The sequence below is a fragment of the Podarcis bocagei genome, assembly GCF_964188305.1.
Source record: "Podarcis bocagei genome assembly, chromosome: 17".
Classification (NCBI taxonomy): Eukaryota; Metazoa; Chordata; class Lepidosauria; order Squamata; family Lacertidae; genus Podarcis; species Podarcis bocagei.
In genome coordinates, this window is record NC_138143.1 from 975,086 (window position 1) to 985,765 (window position 10,680).

Below are 10,680 nucleotides of genomic sequence, written 5' to 3' on the forward strand. Positions count from 1 at the left end.
GGCAAGCTATGTGGATTTTGTCTGGGAAAATAAGAATGCCTTTTATGCATAAAGGGATCAATGTCTTAGGCAGGGGAAAGCCTTCCTGCACAGACATAGACTGTGACCTCCACCCCTTCACCAGCATTAATAGCCCAGAGATGGGCCTGTGGAGAGCAATCCTGTGCCCAGCACTTTTTGTCACAGGCCCTCTGCTTCTGCACCCTCCACCCCACAACAAACAGCAGGAGGTCTTCTTTTTCTCCACTGAAAACAGTGGTTCTTTGATTTAGGGTGTTGGGCAGGTGAAACTCACCTGAAGGGGCTCCACTTCATTTACCTTTATAACGAAAGGCCATCAGTCCATGCACTTGCTGAAGAATCCTCAGCCCTTTGCTCCTTGGGGAGAAGAGGTGAGATGGCAGGGGCCAGGGTCTGTATTGGGGAGGAGGGCACTTTCCCCCTTTGTTCATGCCCGGCAACCCAAATTAGAAGGCCAAGTCACTCCAATATCATTGACCTTGTTGTGTCACAGCCTCCTGGGAATGCAAGCTGCTCAGCAGCTCTCTGGATTGGGCTGCACAGTGGGAAAGCAGGATATGGATCTCCTAATTTGGGAGTGCTGTGCAGTGTGCGCCCAACACCAGTGCTTCAACTCTGTGGGAGAGGAGCACTGGCAGAGGAAGGGGGTGCGGTCCGCCCTGGGTGTCATCCCTGAGGGGGGCTGCCCCCGCGGGCACAGCATGTATGCCGCTCTGGGTGCTGGAGCAGCTCGCTCTGCCTTTGGACAGGAGGCAAGGCTACGGCCCAATGGACAAGTCTGAAAGGGCAGGCGGGTAATTCTGAGATCTGAATCTTAGTCTCTCTCTCCTGCTCTGCACAGTTCATTTTTACGTATGTTAAAGATGCAATGGCACAGGGAATGGGATGGCAAGAGGAGGCCCAAAGATATCCTGGGTTCTGTTTTTATGGTGAGAGTGTAACCTGTCCCCCAAAGGAATGGAGCAGCAGGAGGAGGTGGCTTGGAAAGAATAGTCCTTGCAATTCTTTGTGCGACTCCTGCCTCTGCCTTATATCGAACAGTTGGGAGGGGAATGGTGGCATTTAAGCTAAGGCCTCTCCTGCTGCTTTTTGAATATATGACACTGCCACCTTTCTTTCGTTTGGCAACTCTAGCCAGCTTGTAAGGAGTAACGAGGCATGCTTCGCACCCCATTTGCCTCCATGCCGGGTCTGCTGGGAGCATGTGGAAGCACTTTAATCATAAAGATAATAATATCTAAGTTGGTGGCACCTCTCCAGGCGAGATGGTACATGTTAACATTACAGAATGAAGAAATCCCTCCTTTTGTGATGATCTTTGTATTTGCCGGGGGGGGGGGTGATGAGAGAAGAGGCATAACTTAATGCAGGCCCGTGATTTTGGACCCATAAAGCAGATACTGTGAAATAGCTGTATTGTGACTTCCCAGTTGTTTGACAACCCCTTTGTTTTTTGCAGTCCCAGACAGGCAGCAAAAGCAGGTTTACCAAGGGGGATTGGAAATCACAAGCCGGGTAAACCAGACTTAATAGGACATAATTGTTGGCAATAGCTTCCCCTGATATGAGGTTAAATGTCCTTTTCAATTTATTTTTCAATCTGATTCCCTGCTTCCTGCTCGAGCTCTGCTCTTTCTCTGGAGACTGGCTTTGATTTTGTGAATTACTTACCACAGTGTGAATTTGCAGCTGGTACCAGACTCATAGCTGTCAACTTACAGATTTGAAAATAAGGGACCAGCAGCCTCGAAAATAAGGGATCAGCAGCCAAAATTAGGGATTTTAGACAACCAACTGAAATACGAACTTAAAAGGGACCAGATAATTTTGGAGAGCAGCGCCGGTTTTTAGCCCTTCGTTTCCAGAGGTTGCTTCTAAAGACACCAGCTGATGAAACACTGCAATTAAATAACTACAAGCAGCAACCACTTTTCGTGCAAAACGAAGTCCAAGCTACAAAGATGCTGCTGCAGTTCTGTATCTTTTCTCTTGTGCTCCATCTGCAGCTCTCAGTTCCATCAGGCAGGGGGGGAGGAAGGGGGTGTCGGAAATCAAGCCTTTATCAGGAGAAACTGGCAACTCTCCCAGGCACCCGGCTTGGTCTCCTGTTGACCTCCCTGTCTGCTTTCCCGGCAAGATCCAGGCAGAGGTCACGATAGGCGATCCTTCTCAGCGTGAGAAGAACACCCCCCTCTTTCCTGCCCCCCCCAGCAGGGGAAAGAGATAGAAAACGTATTTACATGCCTTTATTTCTGTCTTTGCAGCGTTACAAAAAACATGACTGCTCTCTTCAAACTCCAGCAGTCGAGAGAGACAAACACTTCCTGTACAGCTCACATTACACTCTGAGCTAATTCCGGTGCCCTCTGCACTGTGAATTGACTGTCCCTCTGTTTCCCACGGAACAGTCCCAACATTCCATCATGTGATGTTTTCAAGCTACCAGCAGCTCGCGGCTGCATTGCTTCAGTAACGGGGGGGGGGGGGGAATAGCGCCGAAAGTAAACCCGCAGCTCAGACCATCTATGCTAGTCTACCACTACAAATCTATGGGAGAAGCACTTGCGGTCCTTCCTCCGCTTTCCCCCTCTATGGTTAGCCCTTGGAACACCTGCCCGCACCTCCACCTCCTCCTCCTCTCTCTGAACTGCTTTCTCTATGGTTGCCCTCGCTCTCCTCTCAAGGCTCCTCAGCAATTCATAGGCCTCGCCAGGCTGCCCATCTTATCCGGGTCCTTCGGCGGCACAGCCACAGTACGGCCTAGCGGGAGCAGGAGCGGTGGCGACGGGCAGAGGGGAGGCCCCAGGCAGAGACGCTCAATTTGGCGGTCGCAAGGAGGATGGCGGCAGAAGGGCCCGAGGCTCCCACTAGTCCTGGCGGGGAGGGGATCCCAGGGGCTGAGGCTGGTGAGAGGAGGCCGGAGGGGGGCAGGCTGGGCAGCCAAGCAACACAGTTGGAGCCTCCCTCCTCCCTGGCCGGCAGGGAGGGAGAGGAGCTGCTTCCTTTGAAACCCGGGAAATTTAATGGACAGTAGTGGGACACTGCACTGGGATAAGGGAGTTTCCCGCCAAATAAGGGACGGTTGACAGCTATGTTCAGACGGTAGAGAACAAGGTCATTGTGCCGCAGTGAGCCAGCAGCTAAAATTCTCCAGAGAAAGAAATCCTATTTATTATTGTTCTCCATATGGATTTTCCAAGGACTGGTTCTTACTTTTCCAGTAGGTAGTTTGCTCCAAAGCAGGGCCTTGTCTGCATCACTATGAAAACCCGGTTGCTCTGCACATAATAAACCGAAGTCTTTGTGAACCACTCACTCCATAAAAGCATTTCTTCCTAACCCTGACATCTCTGCTCCAACGCTGCTCCACAATGCCCCTCCCATCACCTCTCCAACCCAACTTTTGTGGGAAGCGCCAATGAGCGCACCTTCATTTCTAAGAGTTTGGTTATTTTTCTACTGGCCATTGTGATAAAAAAATCTTAGAAGCCAGACACTTTAAAAAAATGAAGAAAAAATGTGAAAATATTTGAAAGTGTAATAAAAGTTTGTTTCCCTAAATTCAGCCTGACTCCGTCTGATTCTTTGATTTGGTAGGTCTGTTCATGGGAATTTGCTGTCTGGGGCCTCCATCCCTTGGGGCAGGAAACCTCAGAATAGCAGGTGCTGAAGCCAAGGGCAGGGAAGGGCAGCTTCCGGGATGCCAAGGCTTCCTGGGGAGCGCCTTGCTTCTGGGCTGCCCCTTGGCATCTGGTTCCCACTGTGGGAAACAGTGTTGGTCTGGAGAAGGAGGCCTTTGATCCACGGAGGCTTGGAGGGTCAAGTGGTCATTTAGTTCACCGCCTTTTTCACCCATCTGGCAGGAGAACCCACTGGGATAGCCTCCTGACTGTGGACTTATTTATTCTATTTTTAAAACACAATGCTAGTTCTCCTCTACATTTTATTTTACAGGTTATTATAGTGTTGCACGAAGTCCTTTTTCTTTTTTGGGTTAAATGTGCTGCCTGTCCATTGCTCTGGACTCTGGAGGAATCTGTCAAGCCCTGGCTAGGGTGAAGAAAACTTGGGAGTATGCTTTTGAATTCTGCACAGCAACAGGAAAAGGGGCCAAATTGACATTCTGGGGCAGGGAAGAAGATTCCGTAGCACAAGTGTGTCGCCCATCTCTTCCTCCATCTATTGATTTTTCCAGTTTTTTTATCCCGCTTCTATACCGCCCTTCCTCCTAGGGACACGGGGAGCTTCACAACGAGGCGATCCCTCCCTCCCCTCCAGACCCGTTTATTCCGGGAAGCCCGCCGGCGCCCGGGCCGAAGGCGAAGCGAGAGCCGCCCGGCGCCGGCGAAGGCCTTCGGCCCTGCGGAGGAGAGCGCGCGGCCTGGCCCGGGGCGGGGCGGCGCTCGGGGAGCCATGGCGGCCGCCGGCTGGGCGGGGCGGGTCACGGCGCTGCTGCGGAGGATGAACTCTTTCCACGGAGCAGGTAGGGCCCCGACCAGAGGGGCGGCCCGGGGGCATCTAGTCCAGCCCCTGCCACGCAGGACTCCTTTGCCCTCGCGGGGCTCGAAGCCACAGCCCACGGATCTCTTCCCGTCGCAGGGGGGTGGGCGGCCTTCTCGGCAGAGCTTGGCCGGCCCTCGATTGGGGATGCTGGAGCTGAGATTCCGGCCTTGCCGGGTCGGACTGGATGACCCTCAGGGTCCCTTCCCACCCTGTGATTCTCTGGCCTCTAATTCCAGGTCACTCTCTCCCCTCTCCAGGCTCCACAGCAAGCTCGCTGCTTTTCCAATTGCCCACAGCCCTTGGGGTCGGAAATTAAGACAGCGGCCAGCTGAGAAGAGGCATAAAAAAGCAACTGTACAAAAAGGAATTCTTGTGCCAATAATATTTTTTTTGGGGGGGCACCAAGTTTTGTCCTCACATTTTGGTGGGGGCACCATATGACCAATATCTGCTCCTGGCCAGGTCTAGTTCATCGGGACTCCACTTGAGAAACCCTAAAGTAGGCACTCCTTAGTTTTAAAATATAACAACAATAGGAGGGAAATTGCCTGCCCCAAAAAGCAATAGAGAACAAGAAAAATAATGTTATATGTCAGCAGTGTTGTTTGGGGAGCAGGGCAAGCACTTTGAATATTGCCATAGTCTTATCACCCTGACAGAAATAAACTCTTGCAGTCTACGATTGCTATCTTATACATGCTTTTCTATGAAATTCAGGCTGCAATCTTACTTGCGTGTAGGTGCTTCTGAAATCAATGAAGACTTCTTTTGAATAAACATGTGTAAGAAAGCAATTCCAAGCTGAGAAGCATTTGCCCGTGTCCAAAATGCCTTTCCCTATCAAAATGTTGTTGTTGTTTAGTCGTTTAGTCGTGTCCGACTCTTCGTGACCCCCTGGAGCACGCCAGGCACTCCCGTCTTCCACTGCCTCCTGCAGTTTGGTCAAACTCATGCTGGTAGCTTCCCTATCAAAATAAACTTTTTAAAAAGAGTCCATGTTATTGCTTACGCTGATCAGAGATGCTGCAAAGCAGCAGAGGCATAAAAATTAAAATATTTTTTATATACTTAAAAATGGCCCTGCTCATAGGAACTAGGACTTGGCAAAATGATTTCAAATTGACAGCTTCATCCCCTTGCAGGTTCTTCGAAGGCTTTGTGCCTGCCATTTATGGTTGCTGGACAGCAGGTGGGCCACGTGCTGCCCTCTGTAGCCAAATATCTCTGTCAGTATCCAGCTGTTTTCTTGGTGTCTCGGGGTGATGGTGTGCCTGCTTGCGTGGAACTTAACAAGAAGCTGGCATCCTCTGAGCAAAGAACAGATGCTGTGGAAGGAGTACTCAGGGAAATGAGAGCACAGCAAGACTTCCCTTGCCTGAAGGAGTGGAGAGAGGAGGTGAGATTACCAGGCACCCAAGGAAGGCGAAGGGCCATGTGGCACCCATGGGTGTCTTTGAATACTGTAAGGGTCAAGTGAGAGGGACCCAGGGCTTCCATTCAGGATACTAGCTCTGGGAGGAAGGAGTGGTTGGGCCAATGAAACAGTTGTCCATGAACCAAAACTTGCTTTTGTTGCAGCTCTACAGTGTGATGCCCTATTTTTGTGACACGCCTCTCTTCAGCATGGAGCGCTCTGCAACTCGTGAGTCTGAAAAACCTTTGACTTCCTTGCTTTGTATTCCATTGATATGAGACACAATTCATGCAGAAGTAATTAAGAGAGACCTCCTAGAAGCATTTGTCCAATCCCATCCATGGTAACAGTTAGGAGCACAGCTAAGAGCTCAAGTGCAGAATTTGTCCAAATATCTCCTTTTTTACCCTGCTGGAGAAATCTAGCTTCTGTGCTCTATAAAGGACTATGTGCAGTGAATGAAACATGAATGCAAGTCCATTGATTTTAGTGGGTTTACTCTGGGTATGATTTAAGAATAATAATTATTATTTATACCCCACCCATGTGGCTGGGTGGTTGGATATCACCCCAATAATAATGTTTGCCCTTGAAAATGAGACAGCATTCAATGTGAAGTGGGAGGCTTCTGTTCCAATCCTGACTTGGTCAACTGTGCACTAGTTGGTCTCAGACATTGTCACAGACTCAGTTCCCCATCTATAAAAAGGGATAATACTTTACAACCCAAGACAGATTCTTAAGGTACTAAAGCCTGATTGCTTCATTCCTTTTCAGAACTGCCTGCTTTTTATCTCCAGCCAGGACTGCGTTGTCTGCTTACTGCTTGCAAACTGTTCTGCGTTCATCTTGCTTTGTTCTTCCTAGTCATCTGGGCTTAGGGGTTGAGCACCTCGAAACACATATCACAGGGAGGCTTTCCCTTGAAATTTGTTGTTCCCAGTTCCCTCTATTTTTACAGAATGAGAGTGCACTGGTTACTCTCTTCAGTTCTTTTTCTGCCCCATCCACCCTCTGAAACTCCACAGGTTTCCTTATGGGGAAAGGCTTGAAATTCACACATCATTTCAATAAAATGATAACTCCAGAATTGCAGCACTTCAGGAGATCTGTGGGGCTTTTGTGGGCAGTTGAGGTTTAGTTTTGATCCAGTGCTTTTTCTGTGTAGCTTCATTTAGCAGCTGTTCCAGGCCTGTGAAACCTTGTCAGGCATCTTAATATAAGCTGGGAATTTTGGAAATGAGATGTTGATAGTGACTTCCTCTATAGAATGACTACAAGAGAAGCTAAAGAATATTGCACAGCAAAAGTGCAAAGTAAGTGCATATTCAATCTTCTCACCATGCATTTCCTTTTCACTTGCAACTCTGGCTGTGTTCCTGGTGCCCCTCCAATACAGCTTTCCTGTCATTCTACGGAAGAAACTCCTATTCTCTAAGCAGTGTTAATTATCTCAGCCTACATCAGACTTCCTCAACCTTGGCCCTCCTGGTGTTTTTGGCCTACAACTCCCATGATCCCTAGCTAGCAGGACCAGTGGTCAGGGATGATGGGAATTGTAGTCTCAAATATTTGGAGGGCCGAGGTTGAGGAAGCCTGGCCTACATAATATGCCAAGTGTTTGGGCGGTGGTAGGGGGAAGGTCGGCCCACTCCTGTACTCTTTTTGGGGTTGCATCTGGAAATGATTAACCTGAACAAGTTACTTTTGTTTCTCTTTTGCACCCAGCATTGTTTGGAGTGAAGCGCTATGGCACCCACCTGAACGGCTACACTTGGCGCAATGGGCAGATGTTCATGTGGTTGGCCAGGAGGGCACTGAGCAAACTGACTTATCCTGGCTTGCTGGACAACATGGTAAAAGATGAGATGGAAAAGGCAATAGGTCTGCCTCTTTGATGTGAGAGTTGGGAGCAGCTCTCAATAATCAAGTGTCCTTCTATGGGGCTGGTCAGACAACAGCCACAGGGAATAGTGAGCTAAAAGGCTGAATACACAAAACATGCACCTGTCTGGTAAGTGAATGAGTATTTCAGCATGAGCCATTTCACCAGGCGGCTTGGTGCCCAGCATTAAAGGTGAACTCCTTCTCCCCACTCTGCAAATTGAGGCACAAGATAACAGACAATTGGGGATCATCATCCACTAAGTGGGTAGTAAGCTTACCAGGTACTAGGGCCAATTCGGGGGGAGCAGAGCTGCTTTGTGCCCATTTACCATAGTAGCTCAATATTAATCCCTCATTTCACTCGCCTTAGGCTGCTGGGGGCATTGCATCAGGGTTGGGTGTCAGAGAGACGCTGGTGAAGGAAAGCCAGGAAGAAGCTTGCATCCCCGCTTCTCTCACTGCACTTGCCAAAGCTGCCGGAACTATCAGGTAATATTAAAAAGCTACCTCAAGTTCAGGAAAATGCAGTTGTGTAGGTAAGGGGAAAATTAATATTTAAAAGCCAGGGCCTGTATAAAAAAGGCTGTTTGTATTCTGTGCCTCTGCAAATTTGTTGTATGAGCACAGACACTTCAAGCTTGTATTTGAGAATTCCAGCTAGATTGTAGAAAGCCACCTTTTCATTGGTGCACAAGGAGTATGTGGCAAGGCCTCTGGTGCCAGGGCTTAAGACTGTGATCCTTGAGCAGCACTTCCTGTTCTGTCCCACCAGCTGCCTTGCCCATTCATGATTTGCCTCCTTTTGCTTCTTACAAACTAATCCTAACTGAGCTTAATCATGAAAATATCTACCATAGCTTAGGTATATTTCTAATGTGCCTCAAGTATAGAAAGTAGATTGCCTTCATTTCTCTCCCTCTCTACCAGCTTTCCCAAACATCAGTAGGAATCGATGAAGCAGAGAGTCAAACACCAGAATCACTGTAGCTATTCTGGAAAAGGCAGATTCTCAGTAATTCAGATCAAAGTTTACCTCCCTCCCCAACCAAATAAGAACCTAATGCAACTTGTCTCCACAGTCATAAATACTGCTGAACTCTTTCCCCTGCCTTCTCCCACCCCAGCTACACCTATGAGGGTGCACAGGGAGGCATCTATGCTGAATGCCAGTTTGTATTTGACCTGAAGTTGCCTGAAGGTTTTGTGCCCCAGGTGGGAGACGGAGAGGTGCAGCAGTTCTACCTCTGGCCACTTGAGAAGGTTGGTAGGTGTAACTGGACTTAGGGCAAAAAATGCAAATCAGAAGTTGATACCGCAGAGAATTACACTGCAAATTACAACAATGGGTTAAGGCCTCCCACTAACATGACTTCCTCAAAGTTACTCGCTTTCATAAAACCATCTGGCAAAAGCTCTAATTGTTGGTTAGGGTTATAAATTCCTGTGCCTGTATAAGAAATAGTCCAGAGAGGGATGGTTGGTAATTTGATAAAAGAATTTTTGAGGTAGTGTAGAAGCAGTGTGGTAATTATGTATAAACTGCAATAATTCCATAGGCTGCTGGTTGACTTCTGAATTTGGGTCTCATCCTCCTCCTAAATTCACATAGCCTAGAATTTTGTTTGACTGGAAACAATTATCCACCAGTGGACTTTGTGCTTCCTAACCAAGTTCACATTCTTAATAAGACACAGCTACCCTGTATAGGTGGGTTAAACCACAGAGCCTAGGACTTGCCGATCAGAAGGTTGGCAGTTCGACTCCCTGCGACGGGGTGAGCTCCCGTTGCTCGGTCCCTGCTCCTGCCAACCTAGCAGTTCGAAAGCACGTCAAAGTGCAAGTAGATAAATAGGTGCCGCTCCGGTGGGAAGGTAAATGGCGTTTCCGTGCGCTGCTCTGGTTCGCCAGAAGTGGCTTAGTCATGCTGGCCACATGACCCGGAAGCTGTACGCCGGCTCCCTTGGCCAATAAAGCGAGATGAGCGCTGCAACCCCAGTCGGCCACGACTGGACCTAATGGTCAGGGGTCCCTTTACCTTACCATGGCAATTAGCATGCCACCTCCTAGTGAGAGAGAGATGTGAACTGTAAATACAGTGGTACCTCAGGTTAAGTACTTAATTCGTTCCGGAGGTCCATTCTTAACCTGAAACTGTTCTTAACCTGAAGCACCACTTTAGCTAATGGGGCCTCCCGCTGCTGCCGCGCCCCCGAAGCATGATTTCTGTTAACATTCTGAAGCAAAGTTCTTAACCCGAGGTACTATTTCTGGGTTAGCGGAGTCTGTAACCTGAAGCATATGTATCCTGAGGTACCACTGTATTCCTCTTCTGCAGGTGAAAGAGGCCATTGGATCTCCAGATTTCAAGCCCAACTGTGCAATGGTGGCTCTGGATTTCCTTATCAGACATGGCTACATCCAACCTGATGGAGGTAGGCTGCAGGAGAAAGGTGGCTTGTCTGGTAAGAGGGAATTTATGTATGAGGGGCGAGAAGGATACAAGAGCAAGATATAGCAGGGGCTTGCTCTGTATGCATCACTGCACCATGGCTAGAAACAGACTCTTTTAATAGATTTCACTTTTCTTTCAGAACCTCATTATGTAGAGCTTGTGGAAGGGCTACACCGAACACTCTAGAAGGAAAAGGCTGTCCTTGTGGTTGATACAGAGGTCTTCTCTGTTGGTTGGTTTTTGCTGGACCAGTAATCATGGCATGAACTTCAGTTGGATTCAACAATGGCTGCCCCAGCAGAGTAATGTGCAGCGCTTGTAGCTCAACATGTTACTATGGTATAGTAAATTAATGTATTTCTACACCATTGTTATATATAGATGTTCCCATAAGTGCTTCATA

At 48.5% G+C, this 10,680-nt stretch overlaps 1 protein-coding gene across 1 annotated transcript; it reads left to right on the forward strand.

The window, feature by feature from the left end:
• The first annotated feature begins 4,389 nt into the window (after positions 1-4,389).
• Positions 4,390-10,640, forward strand: LOC308577335 (uncharacterized protein). Its single transcript, XM_081177457.1, has 8 exons — positions 4,390-4,504; positions 5,667-5,920; positions 6,103-6,166; positions 7,667-7,794; positions 8,196-8,314; positions 8,950-9,085; positions 10,161-10,257; positions 10,417-10,640. The coding sequence occupies exons 1-8, from the start codon at positions 4,435-4,437 to the stop codon at positions 10,461-10,463; spliced, it is 915 nt and encodes a 304-aa protein (XP_081033583.1). The 5' UTR covers positions 4,390-4,434; the 3' UTR covers positions 10,464-10,640.
• Positions 10,641-10,680: the final 40 nt, after the last annotated feature.

Excerpts from the sequence above, each read along its gene's own strand:
- LOC308577335 (XM_081177457.1), top strand. The coding sequence starts at position 4,435 with ATGGCGGCCGCCGGCTGGGCGGGGCGGGTCACGGCGCTGCTGCGGAGG. Across the intron at positions 6,167-7,666 it reads CATGGAGCGCTCTGCAACTC|CATTGTTTGGAGTGAAGCGC; the intron begins GTGAGTCTGAAA and ends TTTTGCACCCAG. Across the intron at positions 8,315-8,949 it reads AAAGCTGCCGGAACTATCAG|CTACACCTATGAGGGTGCAC; the intron begins GTAATATTAAAA and ends CTCCCACCCCAG.